We start from the raw sequence: 14,475 nt of genomic DNA on the forward strand, positions 1-14,475 counted from the left end.
TCGTCTTACAGCAGTGTCTTGGTGTACATTGATGTTCTGGTTTTGGTCAGCTCTTTAATGCACCATTGCATGGCTTCTTCTGTTGGGCACTGAAACAAAAAGTAACTATTTATTCCCAGTTCTTACCAGATGATTCCCAGTCCCTTTCAGGTAGTTCACCTTGGCTCTCTAGTTTCTCCTGGACATCCTGCAATTGTCATGCTAATTATGATTTCGAACCTACCACCTTCTGTCTACATTTATCCTCAGGCAACATGGTTGTATTTTTGTGTTGTTTTGGTGGTTTTTGGTTTTGTGGGTTTTTTTTTTTTTTTTTTTTTTTTTTTTTTTCCTGGGCTGGTAGAAATTATGAATTTGAGTATGCAATACTAATTGCCTGCACTCTGAATGAATGTGCATTAATTTAGATATTAAATTAAATGGCTGGCCAAAACAGGTGGTAGGTAATTAGTAATGGTGGGGGTTTTTTTGTTTCTTTTGGGTTTATTTCAAAAGTGTGAGGACTTCTGAAATTATGCCACAATGTGTAAGTTTGGTATATTTTCATGGCTTTTGCATGTACCTTCCAATAATGCTTATTTAACTTGATTTTTTGTTGGATCAATTCTCCATATCATGTCATATTTTGTCACCTCCTACATTAGTCTTGCTTCAGTATTTTCAAAATGGTTCTGTCTTCCATTACAAATTCGTCTGTAAAGGTTTTGTGGGTTTTTTAAATCAACAGGAGCCTTTAAAAACCATTGCATTTGAATGTTTCTACATCTCTTTAAGATTTACTTGCCTCTCTCAGATTAAGGGCAGTGCGTGAGTTTTGCACTGCTTTTACAAAAACAAACTCAGTCTGGCCGCCGCCATTATCGGGGCCGCGGGGCGCCCGGGGAACTACAACTCCCGGCAGCCCCCGCGCCGCGCGCGCAGAGAAGATGGCGGCCGCCACGGGGTGTGCGGCGGGAGCGGCGCCGGCGGGGTACACGGGTGAGGGGCGGCGCGGGGACCGGGAGCGGCGCCGGCGGGGTACACGGGTGAGGGGCGGCGCGGGGACCGGCAGCGGCGCCGGCGGGGTACACGGGTGAGGGGCGGCGAAGGGAACGGGAGCGGCGCCGGCGGGGTACACGGGTGAGGGGCGGCGCGGGGAACGGGAGCGGCGCCGGCGGGGTACACGGGTGAGGGGCGGCGCGGGGACCGGGAGCGGGGCGGCAGCGGCGTCTTAGAGCGATGGGTCCCTCGCAGCTCTGGCGGTGAAGTTCGCGGAGCGGCAGCGCTCGCACCACTGCCTGTTGGTGAAGGAGCACCAGGTGCGGGAAGGGGCCGACGCCGCGCACCCGCCTCGCCGCACCCTCTTCGTCCTCAACGTGCCCCCGTACTGCGGCCCGGTGAGTGGGGGTGGCGGGGCCGAGCGCTGGGCGGGGGCCCGGGGGCCGGTGTGCCTGGGGCTGCTCCGGGCTGGGGCCGCCCGGAGAGCTCTGCCGCCTGTTCGAGGGAGGCATCGCTCCTGCTTTGCTGTACCGCGTGTTTTCTCTCACTCTCCGTGTTAAGGACTCTTTGTCTAGGCTGTTCTCTCGCTGCGGGCATGTGCAGTCTGTGGACATCTGTGACAAGCCAGGGCCAGGAGAGAAAAAAGATAAACTGGCGTCCAAATTCTTTGACCAGAAAACTCTAAAGGTAAAGCTTGGGCGGGGGAGAGGAATACTTCAGTGGGGAAAGATGGCAAATACTGAATGATTCTCTGCAGAGCATGAGGCACAAGGAAACCACATGGGGCATTGGGTGACATGATCACTTACTTTAGTACTTTCTTGCTCCATCACCAATTTCGCTTACATATCTGACTCACCTCGGTGGTTTTTTTCTTTCAGGGATTTCAAGTAGCATATGTGGTGTTCAGGAAACCAGCAGCTGTCCAGGCAGCCAAGGCTCTATCACAGAAAGGTCCCCTGATAATATCAACAGAGAGCCACCCTGTGAAAACCGGCATTAGCAGTATGTCAGCTCTGGCTGTCTTTCTGAGGGCTAATGCTGGGGAAGAGCTATACTCATTGTTTGCTGAATTCTACCCTGCATGTCCCATTTTGTTCTAAAGCTGGGGATATGTCTAGTGTTTTCTGTTCTTTTATTATTCACAGTGTGGTAGTCTTACTGAACCAGAAGTTTAGGTCTGGTCCGGTGACCCTTTGGGAGAGTGGGGAACAGTCCTTTTTTCCAGACATTTTTTCAGTATTATTCAGAGATACCATCTACATCTTGTCCTCAAAATGGACACCAGACTCATGCAACAGGCCTCAAATGTCTGTCAGGTTGACAGCACTTCACATATAATTGCTTGACAGAAGCACAGCCCTGAATGTTGTGCCCCTTAGGCTTCAGTCTAACCCACTTCTGCTTGGGCAAATTGCAAACTCTTCCCATGGCATATTGATTGTGCTCTCAGCCAAGTCAGTTTGAGCTGTGTCAGGGGGAAGGTGACCACAAATGGGATCAATATGTCCGTCCCCCATGCTAGAGTTCACTCTAGAGCTGCCCAAAAGCACCACACTAGCCTGCTTCTAATAGCAGCTACTGCTGAATTGTGCCCTCTCTGTCTCAGAGTGGATCGCCAGCTATGAGGCCTCCATCGTGGATCCGAAGGAGCTGAAGGCTGAGGTGGATGCCTACATGGAAGACTATGATAAAAAGATGGCAGAGGTGAGGCCAAGCTAGGGACAGAACCCAACTAAGCAGTTTTCTTGGGGAGGAGAGAAAGAAGAGAGATTTCTCAGTGGTTCAGCCATAGTGGAAAGGGCTGAGGGTCTCTCTGTTTGACAGAGTTTTTTTACTCCCTGCTGTTGGGCAGTCAGACACAGGTTTGGTCTGCAGCATCTGACCCCCTAGGGCTTACAACAGATATCCACAAATAAATTGGTTTATGGCTGGCATGCAATGTTGTGACTGAGAGTAGAATGCCTGCAGCCCTGATCCCATGCCTTCCTTTAAATCTTGTGTGGAAGCAGGAGCTGTAACTTTGCCTCTGTTTAAGGGAGGGCTGTGGGGAGCTGTGCATAGGCTGTGCATCTGCACTGGGCTGCCTCACCCTCCTGTCCTTACAGGAAGAAGCCAAAGCAGCCAAGGAGGAGGGTGTTCCAGATGAGGAGGGCTGGGTGAAGGTGACCCGGAAGGGCCGGAAGCCGGGCCTGCCCCGGACAGAGGCTGCCAACTTGCGCATGCTGGAGAAGGAGAAACAGAAAAGGGCCCGCAAAGAGCTGCTCAACTTCTATGCCTGGCAGCATCGTGAGACCAAGAGAGAGCGTGAGTGTGCAAGTCTCCTCCTACCCCTGTCTGGGTCTCTTGTCTCTCACACTGTGGCCCAAAGAGCATCCTTCTGCCTTCAGGGGAGGCTACATCCAGCTGCCACTAAGCAACTGGCTGGCTGGATCTGAATGGCCTCTTGCCACCACCTGTTCTAGCAAGGGTTGCTGGAATATTTTGTGGGAGGGTGTGGTTTTCCAAGAGGTGCTTATTCAGTCTGCACAAAGGCAGTGATTGAAAGGGGAAACTAGCCAATTCCTCCCCAAGAGGGAGCTGCAGCACCACCGGAGATGAACAGCTGGAGCCCCAGCGTGCCATTCACCTGTGGTGTAAAAGGACCTGCTTTGGGAAACATGTGTTTGTGGCTGTTGGGACTGAGCCTCTCCGGTGTGTGGAAGTGAAGCTCCCAGGAGAGGGAGATCTGCTGCTCCCAAGTGAGCTGTTCTTTCTTCTTCTCTGTGTTTTAGACATTGCCCAGTTGAGGAAGAAATTTGAGGAGGACAAGCAGAGGATTGCACTGATGCGAGCCCAGCGCAAGTTTCGGCCATACTAAGTTGTTACTGAGCTGTTCTTCAGGTGCTTGTGCTGGAGAGGGTAGGAGAGATGCCTACTGACTCCATTTGCCAAAGGATTTTGAGGAATTGAGGCAGCTTTGCATTGCCTTTACCCTTGGATCTGAAACGGGAGATCCCAGCAACTGCTGCTGGAGGAGAGTTCCCTTTACTTGTATCAGTATCCTGCTCTTCTGTCATTCAGCCCCATGTCATCGCTTCTCAGGGTGCTCAGGTCAAGGGGCACATCCTGTGACAACATGTATCTCCCTGCCACCTGAAACCACACCTAAAGCTTGGTGAGAACTGTGATTGACCTAGCACAGCCTCTGCAGGGGCAGGGGATGGCTGAAGAACTGTAAATAAACTGCTGCTACTGTTTTCAGAACATGGGAATCCTTCTCTCTCCCTCCTCCCCTCCTGGGTCTCCTGTAGGAAACAGCTTCCTGTGTGCTGGGGTGGTGGTAAAAATTATAGCTTGTAATCTGATGCTTCTTTGCAAATTTTATTGAAGGATTGAGGAGGGAAGTGACTTAAGGAAAAACCTAACTGTGACTTGTTGCCACAAGCAGAGATCAGTGGTTTGGTACAGAGCCCTACCCCTTCTCTTGGTGATTCCTCTCTGGCCAAGTGTTGTGATGCCCAGTCATCCAGCTGTGCATGGAGCTCTGCAACCATGTCTAGGCCATGGGAAATTCTTGATAGCCAGCACTGTTGCAAGAACCAATGCCACTTTGAGCAGCCTGGTTTGGAAGGAGAAACCAAACTCCAGGCCCTGTTTCCACTTAACCTGTCCCCAGCTCACAGAAGGCAGGTAAGGATGGCAGCAGGCATGTTTAGGTGTGGGGCAATGGTTTTGTACTGCTCCTATAGAATTTTTGCAGCTCTGGAGTAGTGGTAGGTCTGTGATTGAAGTAACTCACACAGCCCCAGGATTTTACACATTTATTTTACTATCTGCATCCTTGCTAGAGATGTGACCATGAATGTAAGGTGAAAGTTGTAAATTCCAGAGAGCTGAGATAAAATGGATTTACCCTCTCCTAAAAAACTGACTGCAAATACAGTTTGCATTGCTTGCAGATTGACAGGCCTGCCTGCTTCAGTGGGCTTTTGCATCAATTTAACTGGGAGGCAGATCCTTAATAAGGCCTACCTAAGGCAGACAGTGTGTAAAAATTGTTGCCTCCCAAGATGCATTTTAGCTGCTTGGGTGAGCAGCCTGCAAGAGAAAGGAGGTTTGTTCTCCTATAGAGTCAAGAAGACAGATTTAACATTAGAACATTAATCTTTATTTAGAACAGAAATTGTCTCTGCCAGTTTTTCCATAATTTGTAGTTCTCCCAGCTGCTTCAGCTAGAGGATTAGGGATTCTCTAGTGTTCATTAAAATGGCCTTCTCTGCACAGGTGAGCTCTTACACAAGCTGATTCTTAAACAGCACCTCTCACAGTGGAACAGAGACACTGAGGCCCTCTGAGCTCAGGCATCTATGCAAGTAAGCAGAGAAGCAGAACACTTTCCTTGTTTTTCAGCAGGTTAAATCCTGGGATCCTCAGGGAGGAGGCAAGATGAGCCACCTCTATTGCAGTGCCAAAGCTGGTGGTGCTGGCTGCTGTCACAGAGGATGCCTCTGCCTTATATTCTGCTCTGTTTCAGTGTGCAAGTTTGGAGTAAGCCAAGGGGAAGGCCACTTTGGGCCTCTATCCCTGTACTCACAGAGCTGGAAGTAGAGCAAAGATTCCATCAACCTTTGGAAAATGAGATACTTTGCTCAGCTCCCCTTCAGAGTACCCCCGGCAGACCTGCTTCCACCCTGCAGTCAGCTAAGCACAGGAAAGATTATCAGAATCTAATGTTGGATGTGAGGTAGAAATGGTGACAATTCTGGAGCTTGCTTGTTAGCTCCCAGTTCTCCCAGACAGCTGCAGCTCTGAGGGCTTCCTAGAGTCTGGCCCTGGTGTTCTGTGCTGTCAGGAAGTTGCTGATGATCCCAGATACCACCTCGGGCTCATTCAGATGCACAAAATGACTCCCAGGCACTTCTGCTAGCTGGATGTGCTGGAGGGAAAGGATACAAGATGTGGTCTACGAAAGTGTTCCCTCAAGCACACACTGCTTGCTGTGTGACACTCGTGGGAAGGGACAGAGCAAGTGAGGTAGGACAGAGATGGAAGGACCAGAGAAGAGCTGGGTCCAGAGGGCAATACTAATTTGGGACTTGGGCAGTAGGGACAAAGTTGACTTCCACCCCTGACTCCACCCCCCACTTCCCCGTGTGAGGGCTGTGCTGTTCAGGACAATCACCTAGTGGAGGGTGTCCACCAAGGTCAGCTGTGTCCCAGCTGCTGCTCCCAGATTGGTGACAAATTGAGATGCAAGGATTATGTTTGCTCTCACCTCTTTGAGGGTAGACTCAAATGCCTCCTGCAGGGCTTTCACAAAATTATTTCTGCTGGGTAGGTTGTGTGGTACCAAGAGTCCATCTTGTGATCTGAAAAACAACAGTGAGGCTTAGTACAGCACCCAGTGTGCTTCCATTTGTCTTTGTGGCTGTCCTCAGCAGGATCAATGTCCCCAGTACAGTAGGATGACAAACCCATGTGTTCTTTCCAGGCTGTTTGTAAACAGCAGGTGACAGGGTCAGATTGCACCACCCATCTTGGCTAAGCAGCTATTTTCTATCAAACTAAAAGGTGTAAAACCTTGGATGACTGCTTGGTGGTATCGGAGTGGAGACTGGCTAAATATTGTCCTTGCAGGGCTGGCTCTGGAACTGGTCTGAAAGCATAATTCTCTGCCCCTGCTCTGCCTTCTACTCTTTAACTTCTTTCCTTAAGAGTTTCCACATCTCCCCTCAGTCCCTTCTGCCTCTCTTTGCTGCTTATTTAACCAGGTTATGGCCTGCTCAGAGAGGGAGCTACCAGGGCAATTGCCCTGGAGAAGTCAGCATTTGACCTCCTGCAGAGATAAGATCATGCTGTCTCTTACTGTGCTGGTGATGGGACAAGGGAATATCCCAGGCATTTCTATGGTGCAGAGGACTGGATCTCAGCACAGTGTTACATTTCTGGACAAGCAGAAATAGCCTGAACCTGTTATGATACTAAAACAGATCAGGGAAGCCAAAGCTGCACCTCTTTTCTCAACTGCTAGCACTTCTTGTTTTCTAGATAAATCATTTAACAGCACCCCACCAGCCTAGGTAGCCAGAGCCCTGCACACCTTGCCCTCAAAGGAGATGGGAAAAGGCGGAGGATGACTGGCAGAACAAGCTGTGCACCCAGACAGCTTAAGAGCTTGGCAAGCTACTGGCCATGTCCCCAGAGCTGCTTGTCCCAGGTGCCACAGGAGAGAGCGTGCAGGAGCACAGACCAGGGGCTTCAGGAGCAGCTGGAAGAGATGGAAATTGCTGTAGTTTCACCTGTTAGCTCAAGCAAGAGGTTTTGGGGCCTGGTGAAAGGGGGCAGGCCGGGTTTCTCACTGTGGTAGAGTCAGGTCAGGAGGACAGCAAGTAGGTGTGGTGCTGTGGAGAGTCACATATTTGCCAGGATGGCCCCTTGCTGCAGTGCCAAGGAATGGAAAGTTGTGAGGTGGGATTGTGAAGCCAAGAGTATGGGAAAGATGGGGCAGGACTAATGTTTCCTCAGTGAATTCCTTGCACCAGAGAGTCCCAGCCTGAAAGTAGAGTGCAAGGCTGGGAGGATGTTCCAGTTGCTATCTGCCTTCTCTAGGAGCCTGCCCAACCCAGGGCAGTGGTGGGGAACTGGGAAATACTTCTCACATGTGAAGCTATACTGTTACATCAGCTGGCCAGAAGTCTGAATGACTAGTGTAGGAGAAGGGGTAATGGAGGACTCCTTCCTAGCCTTCATTCCTTCTACTGAGGGAAACAGCAGAGGTTGGTATGGTTTGTGCCTCACTCACACAATGATGAGAACACGGTCCTGGATCTTCTGCAAGAGCTTTACACACTGCTCCACTGTGAAGAACTCTCGACTCTGCTGCAGGTGCAAAGAGAGGGAAAGTGTCAAAGTTCAGGGACAGCATCTGGGGCAGAGGGTGTCCCCAAGCCCTCCTGCACAAGTGGCTCTGAAGGTAGAAGTGACTGTGGCCCTGAAGCTTCCATGCTGGGACATGACATGCATCCAGGCTGCACACAGGAGTAGATGGCTCTGCAAAGACTCCTCCTGTCCAGCTGTGTTTCAGGGCTGCCAACAGCATTGCCTGCTGGGCTGCAGCACATACGGGAATGATCTCATAGAGAAAAGCTTTAAAAATCCTTTTACTAAAAAGGAGAGTACATTACCCTGGCTTCCATATCCTGACAGTAGCACAGATAGAGGAGGCCCTAATTGCTCAAAGTGGCACAAAACTATCAAAATACCAAACCTAAGGACTTTGCTCCACTCCCCTTCTTATTCAGGTCATCTGACAAAGAAGCTGACAGAAAGCATCCATCCATCTGCTGCCTGAAGATTTAAAACAGCAGGAAAATGTGGCCAGGAAGCCCTGGGGCAGAGGAACTTTTTAAAAAAAACAAATGGTAACATTTTCCAGTCACTCTGTAAGCTGAATCAATGATCAAGTGCAGGCTCTTTTAAAAGCAGCATTTAAAGGACATGTGGGAATTAGGAAAGCAGAAAGTAAGCAGCTGGGTGGAGGGAGGCCCTAGCTCTGTGAGCAGGCATCCTCTATCTGAGTGTTCTGTAAGCTCAGGGCTCTGAAGTAGCAGGGGGCATGTCAGAAGAGCAGTGCTCACCGTACGGGCTCTCATGTCTCTGTTATACACCAGCCCTAGAAAACAAAAGCCGAAGATTTTCATGTTTCATAGAAGCAGCAGTTGTTCTGTTTTAACTCACTCTTGGGGTCTGCCCAAGACTTTCTGAGATGGGAGGAATAGGATTAATTCAGATTTCTCCTTTTTTAAATTTTTTTTTTTTTCAGCTGTTCTAGGATTTGAGCACCAAACCCAGTTGCTGGGAATGGAGAACTCTGCCTCCAGACTTAATTGATCCCATTCAGGCTGTGTAGATGTGTAGCTAGGGCACCCTGTACCCTGCAGAAGACAATGGCTGTTGGCACCAGTTCCTTCCCACACCCAGCAGTGGCCCAGCAGCACACAGCCCCTTACCAGCGGGTGTCTCAGTTGCTCCTCGCTGCAGCAGGATTGCCCCACCCTCTGCTGTCAGATGGCTGTTGGCTTCTAAAAGCCTGAGGGAGACATGGCAGAGAGATTGTGATGCTGGAAAAAGGGAGGAAGTGAAGCAAAAATGCCATGACAAGGTGACAGTGAGCTCTCAGGCTGCTTCAGAAAGGAGCAGGAAGAAACAGCACTTCTGGCAGCAGAAGCAAAAGGTCTTGCTGGGATTCCAGAAAAGGACTTGCAGGGATGGTTTTCCTTTCTCATTTGTGCAGCTCTAACTCTGTCAAGGTGAGGGCAGGCAGTAAATGAAGAGGATGGATGGGAACCTACCTCTGCAATGCTGCTTCAGGACTCCGTGCTTTGGGAGTTTGCTGCTTTGCCTCCAGACTCAGTAGTCTGTCGATCACCCTCCGTTTTGATTTCAGCCACGCCTCAGTGTCCTGAAACACAGAGAGGTAGGGAAGAGGAGTAACCCTTTTCTTACTGATTTTACCCCTTATTGGACAGTGGAAGAGGGAATTTCACTCTTCAACATCCCTCAGAACTGGTACCAGTTATGGGTATCTTAATAAAAATGCTGGGGGAAAGGGACCATCAATACTGCTGTAATGAACTTAATAACTTTTTATCTTTTCTAACCCTTCCTATCTCACTTCTGAGTTGAGGCCAGCTCTCCAAAGTTTGGTATTTTTTGTCTCTCTGACCTAGGGCTTCTGTCCCACTACTGCCAGCGAAAGCTCCAGCATCTGGTAGCAATGATGGCAAGTTGGAAATGTAGCTTTATGAACTGCCAGGAACAGAAAAAAATCTACCAGTCTTGTACACAGGTCACCCAACAAGCTGCTGGCAAAAAGATAACCTCAGCTGGCAGTTGCCTGGATAGAGGTTCCAGTTTCCTGTGTACAAGGGCTTGGCACAGACAGGCAAATTTCAGTGCTAAGGGACTGCAGGATGTGGAGCTCTACAAGTGTGCCCCAAGGGCCACCCTAAGGATGGACTTCAGTCTGCAACAAGGAGCCGATCAGTGCCTGCCAAAAGGAAGTGCCCTAGGACTTGCCAGGAAGTGGTCACATCAGTGCTTTCTCTGAACAAGTGAAGGAAAGAAAAAAACCATCTATTTTTGTGTTCTAAAAAAGTGAAGGGAAGGACACATGAGCTCTAACCTCTGGAGCTAGAAGAAAGCCAAGACTTTCCAGCAGGATCAGCTTGTCCACCATCTCGGGATAAAGGAAACAGAACTGAGGAGAAATGAAGCAATAAGAAAATGAAAAGCTGAGCACTGAGTGATGTCTTTATCCTGCTGCATGGGAGAGGGGTCAGGGAAGGCCCTCTCCTCCCCTGAGATCCAGATCTGTCCCTTCATTCCTCTCCCATTTGTTGTTGCAGCTGCAGAAATCACAACCCCATGAAGAAATGATGGTTTACTTACCATTCCTGCCACAGCCCCACCTGCAAAGAAGAAAAGGGTGCTCATGCACAGAACAGTCCCTGGTAACAGAAATTCACCTTCCCCACAGCAGGAGCTGCCTCAGAAATAAAAGTGTGCATTGTACTTTGGGACAAAATCCCAGTGCAGAGGAGAACTCTCCCAGCCCACAACATGCAGGCAGAGACAAAGGCTGTTGACCTGCTCTGTTCCCCATCTTGTGCCATTCCCACTTCCCTCAGACAGCAAAGGCCAAGGCAGAGTTACTCTTTAAAATGGCTTGTCTTGGTGTGTAGGTCCTGTTAGCTGTGACTAGAGTGGCTCTGGGAAGCAAACTCCAAATTATGGCAAAATCAAATCATATTCCATGCCCAAAGGGATGGATCCTGGTGTCCTCAGGCAGCTTTACAGCCCACCAAATAGGGCTGTTCCCAGGCTTTGTGGGGACCAGGCAGGAAGGCCTGCTGCTGTGAATTCTCCTGCATATTCCACCCCTCTTTGCCAGTCACTGTTCTGTCCTGTGGGAGAAATGCTCACAGCAAGAGTTACCACTCTCTCTGCAGCAGGGTCTTGAAAACAGGCATTTCAAACACAGGCACAGATTTTTGAGTCACTCAAGCAGGAACCTGGCACTTGGCATAATAAATATTCCAACCTGGCTCCTAGCAGCATGTCTTGGATGTTAATTACCTACTGCTTTCTATTAATCTCACAGTTTACAAGGACTAGAGCTACTTACCCATACTGTGACCCATCAGTGTGAACCGTCTCCACTGCAAGGCTAAATGGCAACAGAGAAAAACAGACAGTGCTACATTAGAAACCAGAGCAGCAACATCTTGCTGCTTCTCCACTGACATGGGTCCTTTCTCCCAGGGGGGCTTTTGTACTGCCACATTTGCTTCTTAATCCAGAAACCAAGCAGCTAAGTAGGCTGATTTTAAAGAAAAATGAGCATTTACCACCTCATTTCCATGGTATTTATGTCATACAGCTCTCAAGCTCTCTCTGTATGTCAAACAAACATCAGCAAAGTCCCATTCACTGCCAGATATGAGACTGGCAAGAAGCAGAAGAGCCTGACTGCGTAGCATCTGGTGGAAGAGAGAAACCTTTACAGAGCATCCTGCTGCAGGGCATTCTGCAAGACATGTAAGGACACAGAGCCAGGTCTGCTGCATTGAGGGAAGTATGATTCCAAGTGAAAGCTTTCTGCACCATTTAGCACATCAGGCTCTTCAGTCCATTTTTAGGGCACTCTGGGAGATGTATAGGAAAATACAGCTTTATCAGTGCTGCCCATCTGAAATATACCTCACTGAAAGATGGCATTTACCCTCTGGAACATCTGAGAGCTTCTAGAGGCTCTTGTATACTGAATGGGGAATGTAAAACCACACATGCCAAATATACAGATGGACAGTTATATCAGGAGTTATTAGGAGTACAAGACACTTTGACTTTCTGATTTCTCTGCATGATACTAAAGCAAGTAGCAAACTGTCATCAGGGAGAACCAGAAGCTTCCAATTTATTACACATAACACTGGTTAGGGGTTACTGACTGCTTACAAAAAGCCAGTCTGGCAAAACCATTTAGTTGCATCCACCACTTCACCACTACAGCTTTTTTAGTATAGGAACACTACAAAAACTTCCAGGGTTTTAAGTTTCTTCCTTTTCCCAAACAGTGAGAAAGAGGGATGCTTACTCAGTCACAAAGTGCTGGCTAAGATCAAACTGAGAAGCAGGGGGAACTGATTCCTCTCCTGGCAGAAAATGCTACTTGCTTGTTGGAAAGAGCAGGACCCATACAGCACCCCCTGCACAAGCACCCCCTCGGGGGTTCCTTCAGCTACCCACCTGCTGCCACCCGGCGCACATCAGTCACATAATCTAGGAAATGGTAGGGGCAGCCTGCAGGTCGGTGGGAGGACAAACCATGTCCAGAAAAATCCATTGCCACATAGTAACAACCTGAAAGGGAAAGCGTATCAGATGTGCAGCCTGGCCACACAACCAAAGCCATCCTGATGAGCCAGACCTACCTCTAGGGAGCAGTGGAATGAGCTTGTCAAAGGTGTTGGCATTGTCCAACCAGCCATGCAAACACAGCACAGGGTGTCCCTCTGAAGGTCCCCAGGCCTTGGCTGCCACATGTCCCCAGGGCACAGGGAATTTCAGCTCTAAGAACATGCCCAAAACAGGGTGATGTCCTTGGAGAGTCACGTACTTGGAGTAGGTCCCAGGGGTCTTGTTAATGGTCTAGAGCTCTGAAAAGAATAATACAGGTCTTTAGTAACTCACCAGTCTCCTGTGGTCTTAATTAGCAGCTTGATGATTTATAGCTCCCCATTCAACATCCCAAGCTGCCATTCCTGACTGCCTGTTTGGGGAATCCTCCTCCCAGCACGTACTAGCTATGCTCCTAGGAAGAAATAAGCTTTCCCTACACAGGAGGAGAAAGCCTTCTCTGTGTCTCTGCAGCAGCTGCAACCTGACCAAAAGGCACAGGACGTCTGGCAAGAGGGAACCATGCAGAATTTCCCCAGCTAGCTGCAGTCAGCCAAGCACCTGTCCTGGGCCAAAAGACAGTTTGGGGAATAAGGATGCTGCCTCCAGCATTAGACTGTTACCACCTTGCCCTCTTTTACCTTGGTGCTTCTCTTGTGCACCACTGGTTGGCACATTTGCTAGAGCAGACAGCGGGTCACTGCTGCCACTGCCTGTGCACCCCTTAGGGCCAGGGACTTTTACGTGGGATATGGGTCCACAACTAGGACCTTGCTAGGCACTTGCTCGACCTCAAACCATCTCATCTATCTGCCAATCACTGACCCATGCTCAAGCGCCAGCTCCTGAGTGAACCCAGCCTCTGGCGACCTTCCAATGGTGGTTTAAACATTGCCCTTCCACCCCTAAGGCACGGGCAACCATCTCCAAGTCTCTCATATCACATCCCCTTCCCAAGTGCCTTGTCTTGCATATCTGCTCCCTTAAATAGCCCTCTGAGACCGCACAGCAATTAAATCACGCTACATGAAGTCTGTCCTGAGCCCATACCTCCCTAAGGAGTGAGGACAGAGGGCGTAGGCTGCCATCAGGGCCCTGATGGTCCCAATCAGCCAAGCCTGGGGCTCCCCGTGAGTGTGTTTAAGCTCGGCCCAGGACCAGCAGTGCTGCCGGAGTGCCGGTCTCCATCAGCAACACCCCCTTCCCAGGAACCGTGGCGCTGCCTGCGGATCACGGGGCTGTGCCTGATCCCAGCTGCCCTCGCCGGGCCGGATCCTGACAAACAACCGTGGGCTGACTTTCCATAGTGTGACCATGCACCTGCCCTTCCCGAGGGCCTGGGCTTCTGGCAGAGCCTGATCCCAGCTGCCCAGGCAGTCCCGCCTGACCCAGCGGGGCTCGGGCGCTGCGATCCCCCGGCCCCGGGTGAGGCCTCCCTGGGCGGGCAGGAGGCGCCGCTGCCCCCGGGCCTTCGCCTCGGTCCTGCTCCCGGCCCCGGGAGGGCTGTAGCGGACCGACCCCGCCCGGCGCGCAGAGCAGCCCCCGGGGCGCCACGGCCGACCCGGCCCCTCTCCCCTCGCCGCCCTCCCGCGGCGCCCCGGCCCCCTCCTACCGCTCCTGCGGCCGGGCCGGCTGAGCAGAGGCGGCGGGGCCGGGCCGGGCCGGGCCGGGCCGGGCGGCTGCTCCGCCCCGCCGCCCGCCTCCCGGGGCGCCCGCTGCCCGCCCCTGCCTGCTCCGGGCTCGCTAAGAGCAACGGGAATGTAACGGGGGCTGTGGCGTCTGGAGCTGCGGACACCCTCCTGGGCGTGATGGGAATCTTTACGGAGTCGAAATCATGGAGGTATGGCTGCATCCTTGACTACGTCCAGAAGACGCGTTACTGACGATGGAAACTGCCTGTTCTGTGGTGACACAGTGTGAGATGTTTTAACTGTGACCCAGGAGCTTCATATTGACATCAAACGGGCCCAGTGCTTGACACTGACACTGAACTTCTGTCAGTCTCTGATACAGAGACTCTTCTGAACTCCTAACACTTGCTGGAATCGTGTTGCT

General features: G+C 50.7%; 2 protein-coding genes and 1 long non-coding RNA gene across 5 annotated transcripts; 2 read left to right on the forward strand and 1 right to left on the reverse strand.

Annotated features, from left to right (window-relative positions):
- Positions 1-309: 309 nt before the first annotated feature.
- Positions 310-4,325, forward strand: RRP7A (ribosomal RNA processing 7 homolog A). Of its 2 annotated transcripts, none has more exons than XM_077783614.1 (7): positions 310-526; positions 1,234-1,376; positions 1,540-1,665; positions 1,860-1,983; positions 2,588-2,685; positions 3,087-3,285; positions 3,753-4,325. In XM_077783614.1, the coding sequence occupies exons 1-7, from the start codon at positions 523-525 to the stop codon at positions 3,836-3,838; spliced, it is 780 nt and encodes a 259-aa protein (XP_077639740.1). In that variant the 5' UTR covers positions 310-522; the 3' UTR covers positions 3,839-4,325. The 2 variants fall into 2 exon arrangements, with proteins under 2 accessions (XP_077639740.1, XP_077639739.1); XM_077783613.1 differs by lacking the exon at positions 310-526 and adding an exon at positions 917-978.
- A 780-nt stretch (positions 4,326-5,105) lies between these two features.
- Positions 5,106-14,089, reverse strand: SERHL2 (serine hydrolase like 2). Of its 2 annotated transcripts, none has more exons than XM_021552764.3 (12): positions 14,033-14,089; positions 12,456-12,680; positions 12,271-12,384; positions 11,147-11,188; positions 10,411-10,430; positions 10,145-10,219; positions 9,312-9,421; positions 8,970-9,049; positions 8,598-8,632; positions 7,763-7,839; positions 6,236-6,329; positions 5,106-5,896 (listed from the first exon to the last, which is right to left on the reverse strand). In XM_021552764.3, exons 2-12 carry the CDS (start codon positions 12,601-12,603, stop codon positions 5,780-5,782), a joined length of 912 nt encoding a protein of 303 aa, XP_021408439.1. In that variant the 5' UTR covers positions 12,604-12,680; positions 14,033-14,089; the 3' UTR covers positions 5,106-5,779. The 2 variants fall into 2 exon arrangements, with proteins under 2 accessions (XP_021408439.1, XP_021408438.1); XM_021552763.2 differs by lacking the exon at positions 14,033-14,089 and adding an exon at positions 13,471-13,902.
- On the forward strand, positions 9,355-11,075 carry LOC110483112 (uncharacterized). The gene is made up of 2 exons (XR_002467514.3): positions 9,355-9,436; positions 9,690-11,075. It is a non-coding gene; the product is annotated as an uncharacterized LOC110483112 (long non-coding RNA).
- Positions 14,090-14,475: the final 386 nt, after the last annotated feature.

The sequence above is a fragment of the Lonchura striata genome, chromosome 5, assembly GCF_046129695.1.
Source record: "Lonchura striata isolate bLonStr1 chromosome 5, bLonStr1.mat, whole genome shotgun sequence".
In the NCBI taxonomy this organism is placed as follows: Eukaryota; Metazoa; Chordata; class Aves; order Passeriformes; family Estrildidae; genus Lonchura; species Lonchura striata.

Coding starts and splice junctions, on each gene's coding strand:
- RRP7A (XM_077783613.1), top strand. CDS start 927: ATGGCGGCCGCCACGGGGTGTGCGGCGGGAGCGGCGCCGGCGGGGTAC. Junction 979..1,233: donor GGCGCCGGCGGGGTACACGG/GTGAGGGGCGGC, acceptor GGTCCCTCGCAG/CTCTGGCGGTGAAGTTCGCG. Junction 1,666..1,859: donor TTGACCAGAAAACTCTAAAG/GTAAAGCTTGGG, acceptor TTTTTCTTTCAG/GGATTTCAAGTAGCATATGT.
- SERHL2 (XM_021552764.3), bottom strand. CDS start 12,603: ATGTTCTTAGAGCTGAAATTCCCTGTGCCCTGGGGACATGTGGCAGCC. Junction 10,220..10,410: donor GTGGGGCTGTGGCAGGAATG/GTAAGTAAACCA, acceptor ATTTCTCCTCAG/TTCTGTTTCCTTTATCCCGA. Junction 6,330..7,762: donor GACCGTGTTCTCATCATTGT/GTGAGTGAGGCA, acceptor GTTGTTTTTCAG/ATCACAAGATGGACTCTTGG.